General features: G+C 37.1%; 1 protein-coding gene across 1 annotated transcript in view; it reads right to left on the reverse strand.

Annotated features, from left to right (window-relative positions):
- SPAG16 (sperm associated antigen 16) overlaps positions 1–19120 on the reverse strand; it is a 401084-nt gene that overhangs the window by 322982 nt on the left and 58982 nt on the right. The window contains exon 10 of the mRNA XM_065637592.1: positions 17754–17884. Coding sequence (XP_065493664.1) covers positions 17754–17884 — 131 coding nt within the window. The remainder of the gene's footprint in view (positions 1–17753; positions 17885–19120) is intronic.

Genomic DNA, 19120 nt, shown 5'->3' on the forward strand with positions numbered 1-19120 from the left:
GGTAAAAAGGCTAAAAGAAGAGACATTAGTGTTTCCAAACTTCATTCTAAATTAGACTAGAATAAATTAAAGTGCTTGACATGTATTCCATAGGAAAACTTGAGTCATCAAAAATGAAAACCAAACCACTTTTGCAGACCACCACATAGCACAATTCAGCTAAAAACTTCAAAATTATACACAAAGTATAAGACCAGAAGAGCTGATACACAAGACTTCTACAATAAAGAGCAAAAGTAAAGGATATAAACTCTGAAAGATGTTGAAAGATATGCCTCCAAGCATTGTTAAGGTATTCTCTGTACATCACAAAAAAATGACATTACGCTATACCACACAGTTTTTCCAAAGACAACAGCAATGACTGATTGGAAGTGATGAGAGCACAGATCAAGGCATGATTACAGTAATGTGCATGAATTTAAAGATCACATCAACAATTCACAGTCTATTTAATAGTAAATTAAGGATTGGAAGACTGCTTAGTTCACCACTGGTAAAGAATACTAATCTGTGCTAGGGTTCAAAGTGGTGATCTTCCTGCAGAGATGCTCATTCCATGCGGAGGTCAAAGAAGTCTAGATCACTAAATTTCCGGAAAGTGAGAAAAACAGTTCTCCCAAGTTAGGACAGGCCCAGTTTCTGCTCAAACTGCCTCCCGTATTGCTCAGCCTGCTCAAGACTGGTGCAGATTCAATCCCCGTATCTAAGCTATGAATAACTAAGTGGTAGGACAACCCTCCAAGTAATGTACAGAGCACTTCTCATTTCAGGTGAGTTGTTCCTCTTAGGCTTTATTTTGAAGCTTCTAGGCTTTATTTTGTTTCCCTCCCACTTAGTTACTTCTAAATCTTAATGTTATCTAAAAATTCCTTCATTTATATATTTTATGTAGATAGGGAAAATATAAATGAGTATAACTGGGTGGTTTATCTTTACCATCCCTCTTGTGAATTTCTGTCCTTCTTCCATCAACAGATAATGTTTAATCTAGTAAACTTTGGCATAATTTAAAATAGTGCTAGTCTCAAAAGTCTTGCAGATCTCTAGCATTTGGAATGTTATTCTTCAGGGTACCTATTAAACTTCACAAAAAGGTCTCAAAGGGCTGTATTAATTAACAGATCCAAGTAATCTACAAAAACTGAAATACTGCCAAACCACTCTGCACATACTCACAGCTCATTAAAAATACCAAAATCCTCAGTATAGCATTAAATAATTCCCAAAGGACTTTCAAAAAAAGCTTACACAGTATGATATTTAAAATTTGTTTTAAATGCAAGGAAAATTTACTATGATTTATTATCACAATTACACATAATAAGCCTTTCAGAGCTATGGTTCTAACATAAGTTATAACTGCTACTTTATGATAACGTGCTTCATTGGTATGTCCTTTCCATGTGGATTTTGTGCTCCCACTCCCCCTTGATTTTTGTAAAGGATTTTACTCAACCTGCTCCAGAGAAAGGGATTGACAAAGAATGGCAAAAAAGTAGAAAAAAGTAATTTCCCCTGAACTTGAACTTCAGTAGCTACCAGACCCACTACTTGCACTCTAACCAAGATTTCCTTTTAATATTTGTGATACTAAGGGAGTCATAGGGTATCTGTTATTAAACAGTTACAGTTACGTGGAAAATGACATCAGAGAAAAACCTCAATGACCCTTTCTGTTGCTGATCCTTCTCTCAGCACAACCTTTACTAATCAATAGCCACAATTATACCAAATTTCACAAATATACTTGGAAAGGTCTCAGTTATTTTACTTGAGGTTTTTAATCTTCATCTGATCCTTATTCATCACCAAAAATAAAGGTATACAGTAGGTAGTTATAATTTCCAGGGCAAAAAAGATAAAAATTCAACTTTCCCCTCATCAATCCAATCACAAAAAATATTCATAAAATCACTATGGAAACAGATTCAACCTTATACCACGATTGATATGATGTCTAAAGAGGATGAAAAGGTTCAGAAGTGATACTGGAATATGACAGGAACCAATCCTGAAGAGATGAGAAAGCAAACAAGGCCAAGCGTGATACGATTTAAGCATAAAAGTGGGTTGAAGAGCACACCCACGACTTAGAAATTATTTTAACATCCTCAGCACCTACTGTTTAATTTAGATGGCTCTTGAGAACTCATTAAAATGCACTCGGAAAATTTCAATAACTATTCAAGTTAAGCCACCATAGTCCCAACCTTATCCTATTCAAACTATACCAACTGCTGTATCTTCGTTTGTCTTCTCCTTCCACCCACACCTCCCAGCACGACTGTGCACAACCCAGTTTCACTGATGTCCAAAGTTCCCAACTGCAAGGTCACGCAACTCTACCCTCATTAAAAAATGCAGGCATTAAATTAAGCCGTTTTTCTTTATAATCTGTTTAAAGACAAAATGTGTCTTTTCAAGAAAAATAATGCACAAAACAGAAGGCTTTAAAACCTTGTCTATACCCATCATCTCTTGCTTTCAAGTTTTCTACTTCTTGGACCCTGTCTTTACTCTCTTAAGACGACATCATAACAGCACTTCTTTGTCTGCATTTTGGTACAAGGTCTTTGGGTCCTTTCTGCAAATACGCACTTGTATAATGGAATTATAAATAACTGCCATAGTACAGACTTTCTCACAGATCTTCACATGAAAAGCACATTCAAGCTCTCTGTCACACAGTAAGTTTAAAGTGCACAAAACATCACATATGTTGAAGTGCACCATTACATCAGGTTACGACATTGCACTATAAGGTATAGAACACTAGAAATACCTGAAATATACACTGCAGTATTTTGCTTTATACTATCATGGAACACAAAATGGAGTTGAAGGACATTCCAGTATCAAAGGTACCAATTGTCATATAAGCGGTGTGAATCCATATGTCATTACATAGCTAGTGAATAAAAATCAGTCCCCCAAAACTACTACATCAAGCATTACTGCTCCATTTTCTGAGGCACACTGGGTTCCATGCATGTTTAACTGCTTGCCCGTACATCAGGATACAGCATTAAAACAACACTTTTTTTTCTTTTTTTTTCTGACCATTCAGTAACTCAGGGAAGTTATTTTTAGACAAAAAAACTCTCACTGATCTCAGTGGCCATCAATCTTTCTTCATTTGCTGTTGTCTTGTTTGTCCTTTCCCTGCCACTATCTGCCTTCTGAGACGTAACCGATCCATTTGAACACTGTTCAAAGCACAGAAAAAGTTTCCTTGCCTCTCTAACTCCCCCTGAAGCCACCCAGTAACATTGCAGTTAATATTGTATTTGGCAATAAAGGATGCTACATAAAGTAGTTTGACGAACTACATGGAACTGCACCAGAAATATTTCTGATGGGGTGCTACTTGAGCTACTCATTTCCTGGATGATGGTATCTCTGCTTTTGAAAGCAGCTATGTAAATATACACATATTTTACTAAGACAGACATCTTTATAAGGAGGAGTACATTAAAAGCACAGTGCTTGAGAAAGCACTATAGTATTTGGCAGCCATCGATTCCTGTAAAATTTTACTGACCACCATAAAGATGTCTTAAAAGTTGATTTAGAGTCGTTTAGACAGCAGAATTATGAGGTTTGGTTTCCCAATACTTTCAAACCATAACTCTGAAACATACGGAAAAAAACCCCAGAAGTATGGGGACATTATTGATGTCAAGTTTACTCTACAATGAGACCAGAAAGTTACTCTGAAGGAGCTGATCTGCTGTGCCCACCCCAGGGACACCCCACAGCTGCACCGGAGGAGCAGCAGCCACTCGCCTCAGACCCCCCTAGTCTTCAGAAGCTACAGAAACGACTCCTGTTACCTCCGTGGTCTTGAGGTTTGGTTTGCTCACCAAGCACTTGGCATCAGAGCACTTCACTAAAATACTAGGTAAAATAGTGGACTGCTGAGGTAAGTAACTAGTACAGCAAACCACAAAGTACACAAGGGCATACTAACAATGATGCACCATTTAACAGCATTTCAATGATATTAAGATCTAGCAATGACACAATTAACACCAAAACAACAAAAGCAACATGCAGACCCTAACCCACATTACCCAAACGCCAAGAACAAAGGAGAAAAGTTCATCAGGGACCAAAATATCAGTTACTAACTAGAAGCTGGTGTTAGAAAACAATCAGCATTCATCTGCTGAAGAAAACAATTTATCAAGTAAAAACTAAAGCGTTCTTACCTCACTAACTGCGCCGAAATGTAGTAAACTAATATGTTTGGTTTGTGGAGAACTTTCCATTGTTTTTTCCCCGGTCTGTCTGAAGACACCGGAGACTGGAGCATCACCTGGCATCACTTCCCCGCCCGCTCTTCCTGCCCCGGGGCTAATTAGTTAATTGATCTTGAATGAAAAGGGGCGGGGAAGCTTGGAAAAGTAATTAATTAAACAGATACACCTGCCCCAGGCCCCTCCAAACCCACTGGGCTGTTCGGGCAGGATTCTTGGCCAACCGGGAGACAGAGAGGAAGGAAAAAAAAAAAAAAAGCCAACAAACCCCCACATTACTAAACCAAGGCTTATTTTCTGTTTCAGAAAGTCGTTTTAGGTGCATATTTTCCTTCGCACCAAAACACAAATTTGCTCTTTTCAATACAAGAAACTAATAAAAAAAATTTTAAATGAGCACTGTTTCTGAACTAACTTTTAAATCAAAATATAAAACCAAAGCAGACCAAAAAGACCTGTCTGCAGATCCATGGCCAACTGTTAAGCTATACATTTTCATAAAGCAAACTTGTTTTGTTTTGGACAGCCTCTGCCTAAAACATCAACATTCCACTGCATATACAGATGGTTTTATTTCTGAGGGGAAAAACAAACAAACAAACCCCCTCCCAAAAAAACCCCACACAACCACACACAACACACACCACCAACCAAAAAATCCCCCATGACAGTACAGAAGCTCGGTCTGGAAATAGCCCTGATAAACATAGAAACTTTGGTTTCCAGTGTTGCAGTCCATTAAATTTCATGACTATGAACACCCACAAGGAAACAAGGGTGGTTATAGCCTTAGACCTTCACTCTGTTTACATTTTTATTTTCAAATGTAAATGTGTATGTCCCCGGGACTGGAAACTGAAGTCTCCATCAACTTTGTTTTGATTATAAGTCATAGTTATAAGTCTAATTGGTTTTGGAACAGAAAAGAAAGATACAAGATAATCTGGCAAGTACTGTTCTGGCATTTAGTATCAATTCATGTAAAATGAAAATCAAGATCTTGTTTTGTCTGGTTTGACAGAAGCAGTTTCTTACTTGCTTTACCTCAGTAGACACTCTGTTCTACACCGATAACTGACAAATCTTAACACGGGTTTAATAATGTAGTTTAAGAATGAACAAAAAACTCCATAGATTTTCAAATTTCAGCAATATCTACAACTGGGATGAGATTTTCAGAATATGCTAAGCATCCCCAAGGAAATCTAGTCATTTTGTCCAAGCCTCTACCTGGGAATTGATCTCTTCTGAAATATGGATGCTTGTTTATACACCTGTGTAGTAGCTGCTGAAAGCTGGATCTGAATGATAATTTGAGCACTGAAATGATGTATCAAGTCTGTCTCTGAAGCTGAGCACCGCCCCTGAAAATTTCCACATGAGTGAAAATACTTAAGTGAGATTATGACTGTCAGACATCTGCTCCATATCCCTAGTGAGGGATCCCTTACTCCTCAGCTGATCTGCACCCAACAGAGCACAGGCAAGAAACACAAACTAACCTGATCCATTACGATATGCTCAAGACATATTCTAGTTTTATGTCAGCCCTAATTAATTATAACAGCAGCGATTAAAGTCTATTCAGTAAATAAACTGACAGCCATAACTCATCGCTGTCACGCATCTTTCACCTGTTTCAATATCAGGCCACACAGCCGGGAGAAATGAAACAAGAGCACCCACTACAGACAGTGCACAGCCCCTTGTGTTCATAGCCCTGAACTCCTGGCAGTGCTATATTGTTCCAAGCTCTGTTAATTATAGCAAGAAATATCTAAACTCTTGGCCTAAAATACTGCTATAAAAATTGGAATCAGATACAGAAGCGAAATGACTTAGAGGTTGGTTGGATTTGGGGTTTGGTTTTGGTTTTTTGGTTGGTTGGTTTGGGGTTTTTTGGTTGTTGGGTTTTTGTTGATGTTTTGTGCGTATGTTTTTGTTTTGTTTGTAAAAGGTAAACTTTGGTAACGCACTCCAAATTTAAAGGATTCTCTATCACCTGATTTTCTGATGAATTGTATTTGGACATTTTTTTAATACCATGCTGGAAATTCTCCAGGGAGATAGTTCAGAAAGATTAAGAATGGAAATCAAAAGTAAAGGAACAAGGAAGGAGTTGTGTTGAGAACAGGTCAACAGGTGAAACAAACTTTTAAAAGCCACTTCCAGGATTTCAAGTCATAAACCCAGGGGAATTTACTCTCCTCCCATAGGACTTGAACATGTTTTTCAACATTTTTAAAACTTCACCTTTCAAACTGTGTACAACTCTTGGTTTTCTACTAATCTTATCAACAGTTGCATAGCTCAAAGTCTGTCGATACTGATATTTTCAGAATTTACCATGAAGAAAACACTGAAATTGAAATGGACTAGAAAGAAAATAATCAGGAATGGAAAAATATACAATTTTGTGAGAAGAGTCAATATGTACACTTTTGTAAATGAAAAAGATGAAATGTAAAGATACACAGGTACATCTGCAGATGGGACAGCAGAGGAAGTGTACAGTAATTCCCATAATCTGATTTATAAGGAAATCAAAACATCATCATTTAGTAATCATACCAGACATTTCCAAAATAGAGTTTGTTAAATTTCATTTTATTAGAATTCTGTCTTGAAAGTACAGCTCTGTAATACAGTGTATTTTCAAGTGGCAATTGTTCAAGAATGCAGAGGTGAAGATACTGAAGCTGTAACTTAGAGGTGCTTTTTCACCTTCTCTCTTGGGCGAGCACACCTGATAAATGTAAAGAAAAGGCAACGACCTCCCCCCATCATTATTTTAAGCACAGAACTTTGTTCTGTGTCCTGTCTCGTGTTCGTGCAGAACATACAAAATCAGCTAAGACCATTTTTTACACTTTCTTTTCCAATGTCCGGGACAAAAATCTAGAATTGTGTGTCTTTGTGGAATAATCCCAACCATTTTGTGATAGTTTAAAGGTTATTTCATGACATACAAAAGGGAGTATCTGGAAAGACTCTATAATGTATTTTAAAAGTTAAGCTTTATCTTAGCCATATTGAAGCACAAATTACGTAAATGTCCTGAGGGAACACTTCGTATCATTCTTGGAGTGACTTCACCAGTTCCGTTTTCACAGATATTTCTCCTTACTGCTCTTTTGTACTTACAAGCTTTCATTCAACAATGCAGCAAGTTTGGCCACAATCCAATATTTTTTTTTTTGGTCTGCTGGATATTTACTCACTCAAACAGAAAAGCAAACACACCTATTTTCTTCTTTAAATTTCTTATATTCATCATCTTTTTCTTCAGAGACACTGCAGCTACTACAGTTCAAGTACTACATTCATTTTAATAATTGAAAACCTCCTTTAAAAATATTTAGATAGTGAAAAAAACAGCTGAAGATTTAAAAAAAAAAAATTTGATATTAACATCCCACCAAACAAAACACCACTATGAGATTTTCCAAGCTGAAGGGATTAGGAGATAGAGTTATGCTAATAGAAACTGCCGTCTTTATATACCTGTGTGTTAGTGTTGTAACTCCCAATCATCGCAACCATAAATATCCACAATCTTCTGTGATTTTATATTCAGGTTATGAAACTGGTATACAAATTAAGGGGATGTGATTTCAGTTTCTGTTATCTCAGCCAATAAAAAACCTAATCGTTAGTACAATAAGTTTCTAATACACAAACACCTTTTCATAGGTCAGACTAAGAATAAGGATCAGTAGCATTAACAGATCAATTCACAATTTCTACAAAATAGTATCAAATGGAGTAAAAAGTCCTTTATGGTATTAACTGCAATGCACTAAATGTTTTGGCAAATAGAATTCCTCATAAAACACAGCATGTGCAACCTCTCACACTATTTCAGAGTAGCAACTGATTTTTGTACATTATGCGTCATTCTTGTATTCACTTGTAGTCACTTCTATCTGTTTAGAATATATAAATTTACATTTGGCATTATATTTCTATTATGTTCCACTTTGCTTTTCTCCTTCCCAATATATTACGCATGGAACACACTGTTTCTCGGACACATCACTCAGCAATACTTCTTTTTTTCCCAGAAAACAACCCGTTTACCTATAGGCTAGTTGTATATCTGTTGCTGGCTCTAGTATTTATAAAGTTCTAATGTGGTTGTCTAAAAACTTTAGGTTTTTTTAAAAATTACTTTTTTTCTAAGATGTATTTCTTTACATGGAGAAATTAATTGCAAACACAAGAAAACTTAAAAACTGACATGCAATCAAATCAAAGTTCTTCAATAAACACTTCCTACCACGTTTCTTGACAAAGAGTAGTTCTGAATCAGCGCTAAAAATACAGTAAATATAGTACTATGCATTAATGGAGGATCTTTTTGCAGACAACTAATAGAATTGTATCAAAGTCAGTGATGTGTCAAGATAGATATTAGTCACCTTTCAGAAATCCTGGAGTTTGGCATTTTTCTATTCTAAAATAGATTGAACGCACACACACACAAAATAATACCAAAACAAAAAAAACACAAACAAAAACCCCAGAAACAACACCACATTTCCAGAATGTGAATTCCCTCATGCAAATTAACATCTTTAAGCTCACCAAAATATTTCATTGTAATAAAATCTCAACATCTTGTTTACACTTTATAAATGCACTTATGAATAAATTCATTTTCAAAATAACTTTCTTTAAAGTTAGCACTTCATCCCATATGACAAGTGTCAAAACAATTTCTTTTTTATAAATTACATTTGTTCAAAATAGGTACACGTCAATTTAATACTTAGTTATTAGTGTATTTGATATTGAGAATACCTGGATCACCACAGACTGTGTTCTGTTAAACAGTTATTGGAACTTTACTAACCCAATCTATTAAACCCCTTCCTTGTCCACAGACTATTGGGAATAAAAAGAAAAATCAACCAAATTTAGAGCTGACAGTTACCAGGCATCATACTTTTCAGTCTATGGAGAATATGCAAGAGCCTTAATAAAGTTAAGACAGTATCTTTTTACAATCATGTTTTTATAAACAAGGACTTCCAGGTTTCTCTGCAAAGTCTGCTTCAAAAAGTACAAAGGCAAGTAGTAAAAGAAAATAAACACTATGTTTTCCCTCTTTTGACCCTTCTCTGAAGATTTTGTTTCCTGATAAAGATGCTTGTTCACTAACAAAATCACTGAGGTACCCAGCTCATTTCATGTGCGCACCATAAAAGAACACAATATGCCTTCAAATTATTCCTGCCACGGTTTGAAGCTGCCCATTAAAGTGATGGCCAATGCCTTCCCACAGGAGTAAGCACTTGTGGCCAACGTTGCAGACAAAGCTAATGAGAAATAAAGAGACTTCTTAAGCCTATGATAGCCAAAAGCTTACAGAGACTAACGGGAAGGAACATTTACTGGGGAAAAAGAGGGGGGGGGGAAGAGGTAAATGTGGAGCTAAGGGAACCATTTACTTCTTTTTTTATTACTGTGTTAGGTAGGAAAAACCTACAAATGAGGTTGAACGGGTCATAGCCAGGAGCTGCACATTCATCCCGCCACTGCAGCAAGCCCTCACAGAGCTTATCAAAGTGCGATCCACACGGTTCTCACTGATTATTCACAGAGAGCTCACTTCTTCTCCTTATTAAACTGCGTTACAGGGAGCTAAACTACATTAGACATTTTCCTACGAGTACTACTTCCACATAAACTCCATTAAAGCTGTTACAGAGACTGTACGATAATGAGCAGACTGAAGTCCATGAAATAATCTCTCCATTACCATGTGGGCCTTAATGCAGAAAGAAAATCAGAACTTCATTTCTATAGGAAACAGTGATACTCTGAAATCGAAGGTTAAAGCACTGAACTGTGACTCAGAAGACATTAATTTAATTTCTGGATCTTCCACTTAGGTAATCTTGCAGGAATTATTTCATGCGAGGATAATACCACCTCATAGGACTGTTGAGGAGACAAGTGTGTGTGTGTGTGAGGTCTCAGCTAACAGGATGCTCAGAGCCATACAAGCACATACACAGATATACGTGTCTGCTATGTCTTTACTGTGCATTAGATCTAAATTAAATCTGCGTTGCCCACTGCAGCCTGGCACTCCTCACTCCCTGACTCAGCTTCCGAGTTTCCATACGGGCATTCACGTCTCTGAGAGCTGCTCAAGCCTGGGCTGCTGTGCACATCTCATCCAGCTGTGCCTGCGATGGCACCAGGGACCCTGGCAAAAGGACCCTGGTGCCAGCCTGTGTGCCCCATGGCAGCCACATGTGTTTCCACAAGGACAGAGGCAGCGAGGGCAATAAGCCAGACACGGCATATCCTTTCCATCCCACTGGAGGTGTTGTTAGCTGTACCCACTTACATTTCTTATATTATAAAAATAGATTTAACCAATTTATTATTAACATTAATTTAAAGCTAAAACCCATCCTTGTCAAGTATCTATGCTAACAGTTCAAAGCCCATCCCCCCCAAAAAAAACCAAACCCACAACCAAACAAAACACAAACAAAACCAACCAAATGAAAAACACCACCTTGCTGCAACTGTACAGACTGATCTGTCCAGAGTCACCCGGGCAGAGCTGCTCTTGTTTCTCCCTCATGTCAAGAAGATGCACTGAGTGACTCCTGTTAATTCTACATTTAATAGCCTCCTGTTAATTCTACATTTAATTGCCTCTTGCATTAGCTCCCACAAACACATTCAAAGCTTATTAAAATGAAGAGAGGGGAAATAAAATAGGAGAAATAGGGATTTCTTTCCTTATATAGAAGGAGATAAGAACCAACCCAAGCTTCCACTCGTATTTCTTCCATTTTTGAAAAAAGGCAGAATTTGAATATATCAAAAGAGGCAGAACTGAGTATTTGAATATTTTAGCACACACAAAAATCCAGTCCTGTGACTACACTGGTTAGGCTTATTCAGAGGACATTAAAATTAAGAGCTCATACATCTAAAAGTGTTACTAAGTATATATAATTTATACATGTCTACATATGTGTTTATGTGCATTTCTATATATAACTAAATCACAGAATGCTTGAGGTAGGAAAGGATCACTGGAGGTCATCTGGTCCAACCCCCTGCTCAAGCAGAGCTACATAAAGCCAGTTGCCCAGGACCATGTCCAGACAGCTTTGAGTATCTTCAAGGATGACTGGAAGATTCCAACTCTCTCTGGGCAATTTCTGCCAGTGCTCCTCACCCTCACTGTGAAAACGCATTTCCCGATGTTCAGATGGAACCTTCTGTGCTTCAATTTGTGCCCATTGCCTCTGGTCCTGCCACTGGGCACCACTGAAAAGAGCCTGGCTCCATTGTCTTTGCACCCTCCCTTCAGATATTTGCATGCATTGATTGAGGAAATCTGCCCCTGAACTTTCTCCACTCCAGGCTGGACAGCCCCAGCTCCCTCAGCCTTTCCTCATACGAGAGATGCTCCAGTCCCCCCATCATTTTCATAGCCCTGTGCTGGACTCTCTCCAGTATGTCCATGTCTTGCACTGGGGAGCCCAGAGCTGGATGCAGCACTTCTTATGGGGGCTCACCAGTGCTGAGTAGAGGGGAAGGATCATCTCCCTCGACCTGATGGAAATGCTCCTCCCAATGCAGCCCCAGATAACATTCATCCTCTTTGCCAAAAGGGCCTGCGGGTCTTTTTCTGACAACTGACAAGTCGCTTTCCAGTTGGATCTCCAGCATATACTGGTACATAGAGTTACTCCTCCCCACATGCAGGACTTTACAATTCTCCTTGTTGAACTTCATGAAGTTCCTGCCCATTTCTCCAGCCTGTTGAGATCCCTCTGGATGGCAGCATGACCATCCGGTGTGTCAACCACTCCTCCCAGCCTGATGTCACCTGCAAACTTGCTGAGGGTACCCTCTGCCCCATTACCCAGACCATTAATGAAGAGGTTCAGCAGGACGGGACCCAGTATTGACCCCTGGGATACACTGCTAGTTAGTGGCCACCACCTGGACTTTGTGCCACTGCTCACCACCACCCTCTGCAACTGGCCATTCAGCCAGTTTTCAATCCACCTTGCAGTCTGTAAATAAAAATCATATCTAGATAGTAGGGGACTGAGTATTTTTATATGCAGGCGAGACTCGCTTTCTTCATCTTTGACCTCAGTATTTTATTTATATATATATATATAAGAAATAATTAAAGCTTTGGCTTTTGAAGAACAATAACAGAAAAGGGATACCTGCAGTTCTAATAAAAGCAGTTAGTTCCTTATATAAGTCTTTGAAAGGTTCAGTATTATAAATTGGTTGTTTACTGAATTACAAGGACATAAGTTGGTTTTAATGAAATGTCTAAGATCTGAAAACGAGGGCCTTCTTGCCTAAAGATATTTTTAGAAACGTGCTCTTCTGTCTCAGCCAAATTATATAAATGTTTTGAAAGTGAAAGATCACATGCTGGCATTGTTAGTTCCATGGAAATATACATGCCTCCAGGTTCCAGAAGAGTTTGATAATGAAAACAAATTCCATTCTGGAGTTAAGTCTTAGCTGTCAGAGATACAGCTTTGAAATCCACCCTTTAAAAACCTCCAGATTTCCTTTTAACAGTCATGGGCTTGAGTCTGAAGCACACAATGGAAATGAGAATGAGTAAGATAAAAACCAAAGTGAACACTAAAAAAACAGGTGGCTTCTGAATCACAGACGTTGGAAGGTAAGGAGTGTCATACTGTCACAGCAACCCATGGAAGACATGCTCCAAAAAGCTTCCAAATCTGCTATGCTGGAGCTAAACTGATCCAAATAGCTACAGCATGAGAGGTCTGGATATGCAGTAGCTACTTTGCATATCACACTCCTTTAAAAACAGGTGTAATTTCCATAGGAAAATTAAGCAGCAGCTAATGTTGCTAATGCAGATCTCCAATTCACTGTAGCTACTCATGCAAGAAATCAGCACCTGATGGCACAATTAAAAAGTTCTACTGTTAATGGAAAAATGTAGTATAATAATACGAAAAATCTTTTCTAATGCCCAAGGGAGACAAAAAGAGGGCTTAAATAATTAATAAGGATTTTTCTACCTCCTGAAGTTTTTCTTCTTCAACACAAAATATCACTATATGAATTTTGGAGTTTGAATCCTGTTTTTGAGCTTGCATTATACAAGGACACAATATGATCCATGCGACTGATCACCTCTTGATAGATGGAACCTCTTTTACTTGGCGTCATTCAGACATGGAACAAAGTGACATCACTTCACCATCTCTAAGACAGAGAGATGGAAACAAATGGGCAGAACACAGGAAAAAAGGGAGACAACATTCGTCAGAACGACAGGCAGCAGTCTCAGCAAAACATCAGGATAACTGTTGTCAAAACTCCACAGGCATCACAATGAAGAAGAATATCAAGGAGTGACAGTAAAGACTATGAGAAAGTTGCTTTGAGATGTTCTACAGAGCTTTTTCCAAATGGGAGAGGCAACAGGAAAAAAAACTACCAACATGTTTGCTTAAAAATAATCTCCACTACTTCTGTTACCTTGTTGATACACAACACAGTCTTAATGGCCTGCACTTTCCATAAGCGACTCTGTGAAAACAAAAGTTTGAGAATGAAATAGAAAACGGGGAGGTATGTCTAAAAGGGACTAAGGCAGAGTACAGCCCAGATAGCAAAGCTTGACTGACAGAACAAAATGCATCATTCTTCACATCACTGCCAAGTTCTCTCTGCCTCACCACCTGACTATATAAATGGAAAACTTTAAACTCTGAAGAAACAACGCAGATCTGTATAATCTCATTTTACAACAAACTGTATTATTATATAACAAACTATATTTTACAGCAGACTATAATCTATTTCAAAAGTTCCTCATGTTAACACTCACTAAGAACTATATTTCCTGCAAAGATTATTACCCTGCATGCATGTGCATCTGTGTGTACATATGTATTTATAGGTTAAGAAGGAGAAAAAGTAGTAGAGGGGAAAGAGTACAGGGTTTTGAATAAATTTCTGTGCAGTCTTTTGTGCATACCTCTGCACAAGGCACTGCAACACTAACTTTAATTTCAATTTGTGAATAAATCTTGTATAATCACCTACACAATTTTATGCTGCAAGTCAATTTGCACTGTTACCAAGGAGATAAGTTATTTGTTTTTTGGTTTTTGGTTGTTTGGTTGTTTTGGTTTTTTTTTAATCTCCTCTGGAATCCACAGATAAAAATTGGGGGAAAATACTATAGTAAGATATAATAATGAATTAGTCCCTATAGAAAAGTTATCTTTTACTGAACCCATCAGGAAAGCCTAGATAATCACTAAACATTTTGTATTTGCTTTTCTTTATTATCTCCAGCTTCATATTTTTACTGTGCCTAGGCAGAGCATTTGCGATTCTATATCTTTTTCTTTTACAAAATATTGAACAAGGATAAAGGATTTGGGAACATCAGGTTACATGTACGCAAGAATAATATATGCTACACTTTCTATTTATGCAGGTATACTTACTAGGTAAAGAATAAATTCAGAATATTAGGCCATATATGAATTCACTGCACAATCAGAAGTGGCATTTTTACAGCAATTACTATAACATGATAAACATCAAATAAGCTTTGAATAGAGAATTGTAACCTCTGTGTGTGAGGCATGGGAGGGAAGGAGGAGAACAAGACAATACCATCTTAAATTTTTAAAAAGGCAAGGAGATGGAGCCTTCACTTATTCTTTTTTGAGTTAAGGGGTATTCTAAAAGGTCATAATTAAACTGCAAATAACCAGTATTTTCACAACACTAGTTTTCTGATCTGAGATTTAAACAAGAGAAATAGAACTATTCTCTATCTACAAAATACATTAAATTATATGCTAAATATAGTATTGTACTAACCTAAAACTCTCACACATTACTGCTAATTTTTTCAGCTGCATCTTAGATAAGCATCTCTCCAAAATAATACATGACACTTTCCTATTTTCCAACACTGTACTAACCATTAAAAATGCACTGACTAATGTTTGCATGGGCATCTTCATTTTCCCAAGTGAAGACAATATAAACCATGACAGATGTAGTGTTGCACATGGTGACTGCAGAAGTTCCTTCCATGGAAAGACACGCAAAGCCCTTGGGGTCACGGGAAAGATGCAGACAGCAGGTGACGAGAAGCAAACAGTAAGCAACATTGGGAAGATCATTTAGGCATTATAGATCTTACAGTGGTTCTTGTAGTCACAATAAGATTTACCAGGATAGTTAAAAGGATACTAGAGAAATGTGAGCTTAATGCAGAAGAGCAATGCCTTTGTGATGATTTGCAAAGTGGGAAACATTCAGCTTCGCACAACATAAACATGGTTTCCCGAGAAATTTTCACCCACCCCTCCCATGCAAATATGAGTTTCGATGAATACTGATTAAGGTCTAAAGAATTAATCTACATCAGCTTTAAGACATGTGAAAACTCTGCATTTGGGTCTGCAGGTGCTCCAAGTTCTAGAGAAATGTAAAGGAATCCAGTAATATACATACACAAACCAGATTCTGTTCTATAATATCTTTTTGACACATTGGTCTCCTAAGTCAATAGAATATTTTCCATCTATCTTACAAATGACAAAAAAGAATTTTCATATAGTGGGTACCGATTTACTCATTCTGTCTGTAAAATCAAATAGACAATCATCAGTACTATAAATACATTTAGTGAAAGTTCAGAATTTCTTTAACTGGGCCATTTTTATTTAATTCCCTATACAGAGAATTTAATCTAAGTCATTGTTCTCTGAAAAATCTTGATTTATGCATTTAATAACCTCTTGGACTTTCAAGTCAGGACTGAATAGCTGCTGTGTCAAACTAAAAATGATAACGCAAGCTCTATGTGCATTAGCTGTGTACCTTGAGATTGGATTCTACAGCATCTAATTGGATATGAGCTCCATTCGAAGCTCTTCCCCCCAAAATAGAGTATTTGCAACTTCTGTCCCCACTTTGAATTCTTAGCCACCCACAGCCAACAGGGTTCTAAAAGTGACCCTTTCTTCACCACAGAGATCTGTTTTCTTGAAACACATGGAAACCTTGGTACCTTTGAGTGTTATTCCTCTGTCAAATTTCTTTGAAATTGGGCAGGGTGTTAAAATTAAAAAACACACTGTAGGACATGCTGTCAAAAAAAGGCCTACCTTTAGCAAACCAGGCTACAATACAGCCTTTAGCATTAACATGAGAAACAAGACAGTTTGTCCTTTCAGTCACTTAAAAAGAATGATTTTTAAGTAGTGGCATTCAGATGGGAAAAACTCTTTGTTAATTGAAATGACCACAAATTTTAAATGCTTTTTTTTCAGTCATGGTTAATCACGTAGAACCAACGATCCACCATGTACATGCAGATTTTTAAGTAAATGAAAAGTCCAATTACATCATCTACAGATTTTCAAGAACACTTCAGAATTTTTCTTTTGTTCTTTACTTGCTTTTATATTTTTACATTTTTTAAAGTAAGCATTTCAGTTAATTTTAGAGCACTATCCCAGGCTCTCACTTTCTTTAAAGCATTATCTTTGCAAGAAAGTCAACATCATATTACCAGTATATGAAATTAAAAACATTCTCACTGGTTTTTTTCTCTTTTCACAGCACTGTTTTTTTTGTTGTTATTTTTAGCAAGTCAGTCAATTGTCAAACTCTTGATCTGCATGAGAATTACATTGCTCAAGTTTTTTGACTTCTAAAACATAACCACACAGGATTGTTTTCTTGGATGCAACAAGAAATTAAGCTTCTGAAATCAAGCATAGGAATAGAGTTTTTCTTCAAGGAGATATTGTACTCAAGCTGCTTCAGAAAGTAAGAACAGCATCAAGCTAGATAAACTTTATTTGAATGACAAAAGCACTGTTTTAAAAATTAATTTAAAACTATAGTCATATCTAGACAATGTATCAAAATTATCTGAACTTTGCGACTAGCTCTAACTTTTTTGTTTGGTTGGGTTTAAGATTTATGTTTATTCTTCCTCAGCCTGCAGCTAGCAAGCCCTGAAAAGTCATTGCTTACAGGCTGTTTACATGCTCAAGCTCAGCTAAGTTTAAACTCTTCAGAATGTTTGAACCAAGGGAATAAACAGCAATCAAATACGAATTGCAAAAATATTCAGCATTATAATTCAGTTTCCTGGAACCTGAGCTTCTAAGTCATCTCTGGTTGCCATTTTTGTATCTACTAACCAAATCCCACTCTTTACACCAAAGATGAATCTCAATCTGTAAATATTTCTGCCCAGGTATTTTACTCTATTTACGTTCCCACTAAATTTCATGATCGTTTTTCCACTTTTGCATTCTTCAGAGAGAATGTGCCCCTGACTGCTACTAGTGGTTTTTTGCAAATTTACTTAGAGCAAATGCCTCTCAATGACCTGTTGAAGAATAAATCTTAACACTTATATAAGAATAAAATTAATGTACTGTTAGTGGTTCCTACCAGCTCACTGCTAAGTTGTGCACTTTGAAAATGTTGCTCAGTTCATACTCTCCAGATTTCAGGGGTTGAGTACATTGTTTAGCACACACAAGGTATGGGTTCGCTTGAGTATCAACAGGGAACTCTGAATCCTGGAGAAAAAAAATAAAATCAGTAATTCTCAGAGGTACTGCATAATTTCATACAACATACTACTTACTATGTTACTATGTTGGAAATACAATTTTGTCTTATTTTTCCACTCTACTTTTCTCCTCTGTTCAATTTTCATCCATTTTTTAAATCACTGTTGTCCTGACTTTACTTCTGACACATATTGTTAAAGGTGAATGCAGGCATACCTGGAAGACTGAGGTCTGCAGTGAACAACTGAATACTATGAGATTTATCAACTTGTTCTTTTAAAACTATATTCTGATGAGTTAACTTCTGGACAGTTATACCAATGTAGCATTGCTCTAGAAAGAGAGCAGCCAGCACTACTGATCATTATCTGCCAAACATAAATTCACTGTTTATACCAGGAGCCCCCTTCTCCCCCAAAACAGAAAAAAAACATTCACAACACAAAAAAAAGCTAACAAAAAAATAACAAACCACAGCAAAACAAAACAACAAAACCAAAAAAAACCCCACAAATAAAATTTTGCTGTCATTTATACTCATAACAAAGTTTGTGTATTGATGTGGGTAGAAGTGATAAAAACTTGGCCTGAAACTTTTATCGTTACTGTCATTTATGTACCTGGTACTGGAAGAAGCTGTGATATTTAAAAAAGAAGGATGTTAAACTGTTAGTATAAAATCTCTTATGTTCAATTCAGGACGAACTCTGGTTTTAGTAAGCATTTTGTGGAAGACAGCCAAACTTCAGGTAAACTAATTATTTTCCCTTAAACAGAAAAAAATGTTTTAAAACGGTTAAACAGTAAGTTTAAAATTACCAATTTAAGACGCAGTGATCTACCCTGCCCTAGACCATCTCATGATTACAAGAAGTTAGCTTCCGGAAACCTTCCAATTTCATCAACTGGCAGCCAGAAAGCTCCTCAATTTGGAACGGAAGAACTACTCTCATTGTCCGAGTCACTCCATTTACATTTTATCTCCTTTTCTTTAATTTTCTTATGCATACCTCCCATAGTGGAGATGAAAAGAATTAAGCTCAGTCCTACAATCAAGCTCAGCACAGCATGAGCTGTGGTGTGATGACTTATTTATGAGCTAAATGAAACAGTTTCTACTATGATTATAAATGGAAAAATCATACAAACACAAAGAGAGGAGGGCTGTGTACACACAGATAAACAATACAATGCAAAAGAGAGCAGCTACGGGTAAATAACCTTTTTTCTCCTTTCACTTCA

The sequence above is a fragment of the Caloenas nicobarica genome, chromosome 6 (assembly GCF_036013445.1).
Source record: "Caloenas nicobarica isolate bCalNic1 chromosome 6, bCalNic1.hap1, whole genome shotgun sequence".
Taxonomy (NCBI): domain Eukaryota; kingdom Metazoa; phylum Chordata; class Aves; order Columbiformes; family Columbidae; genus Caloenas; species Caloenas nicobarica.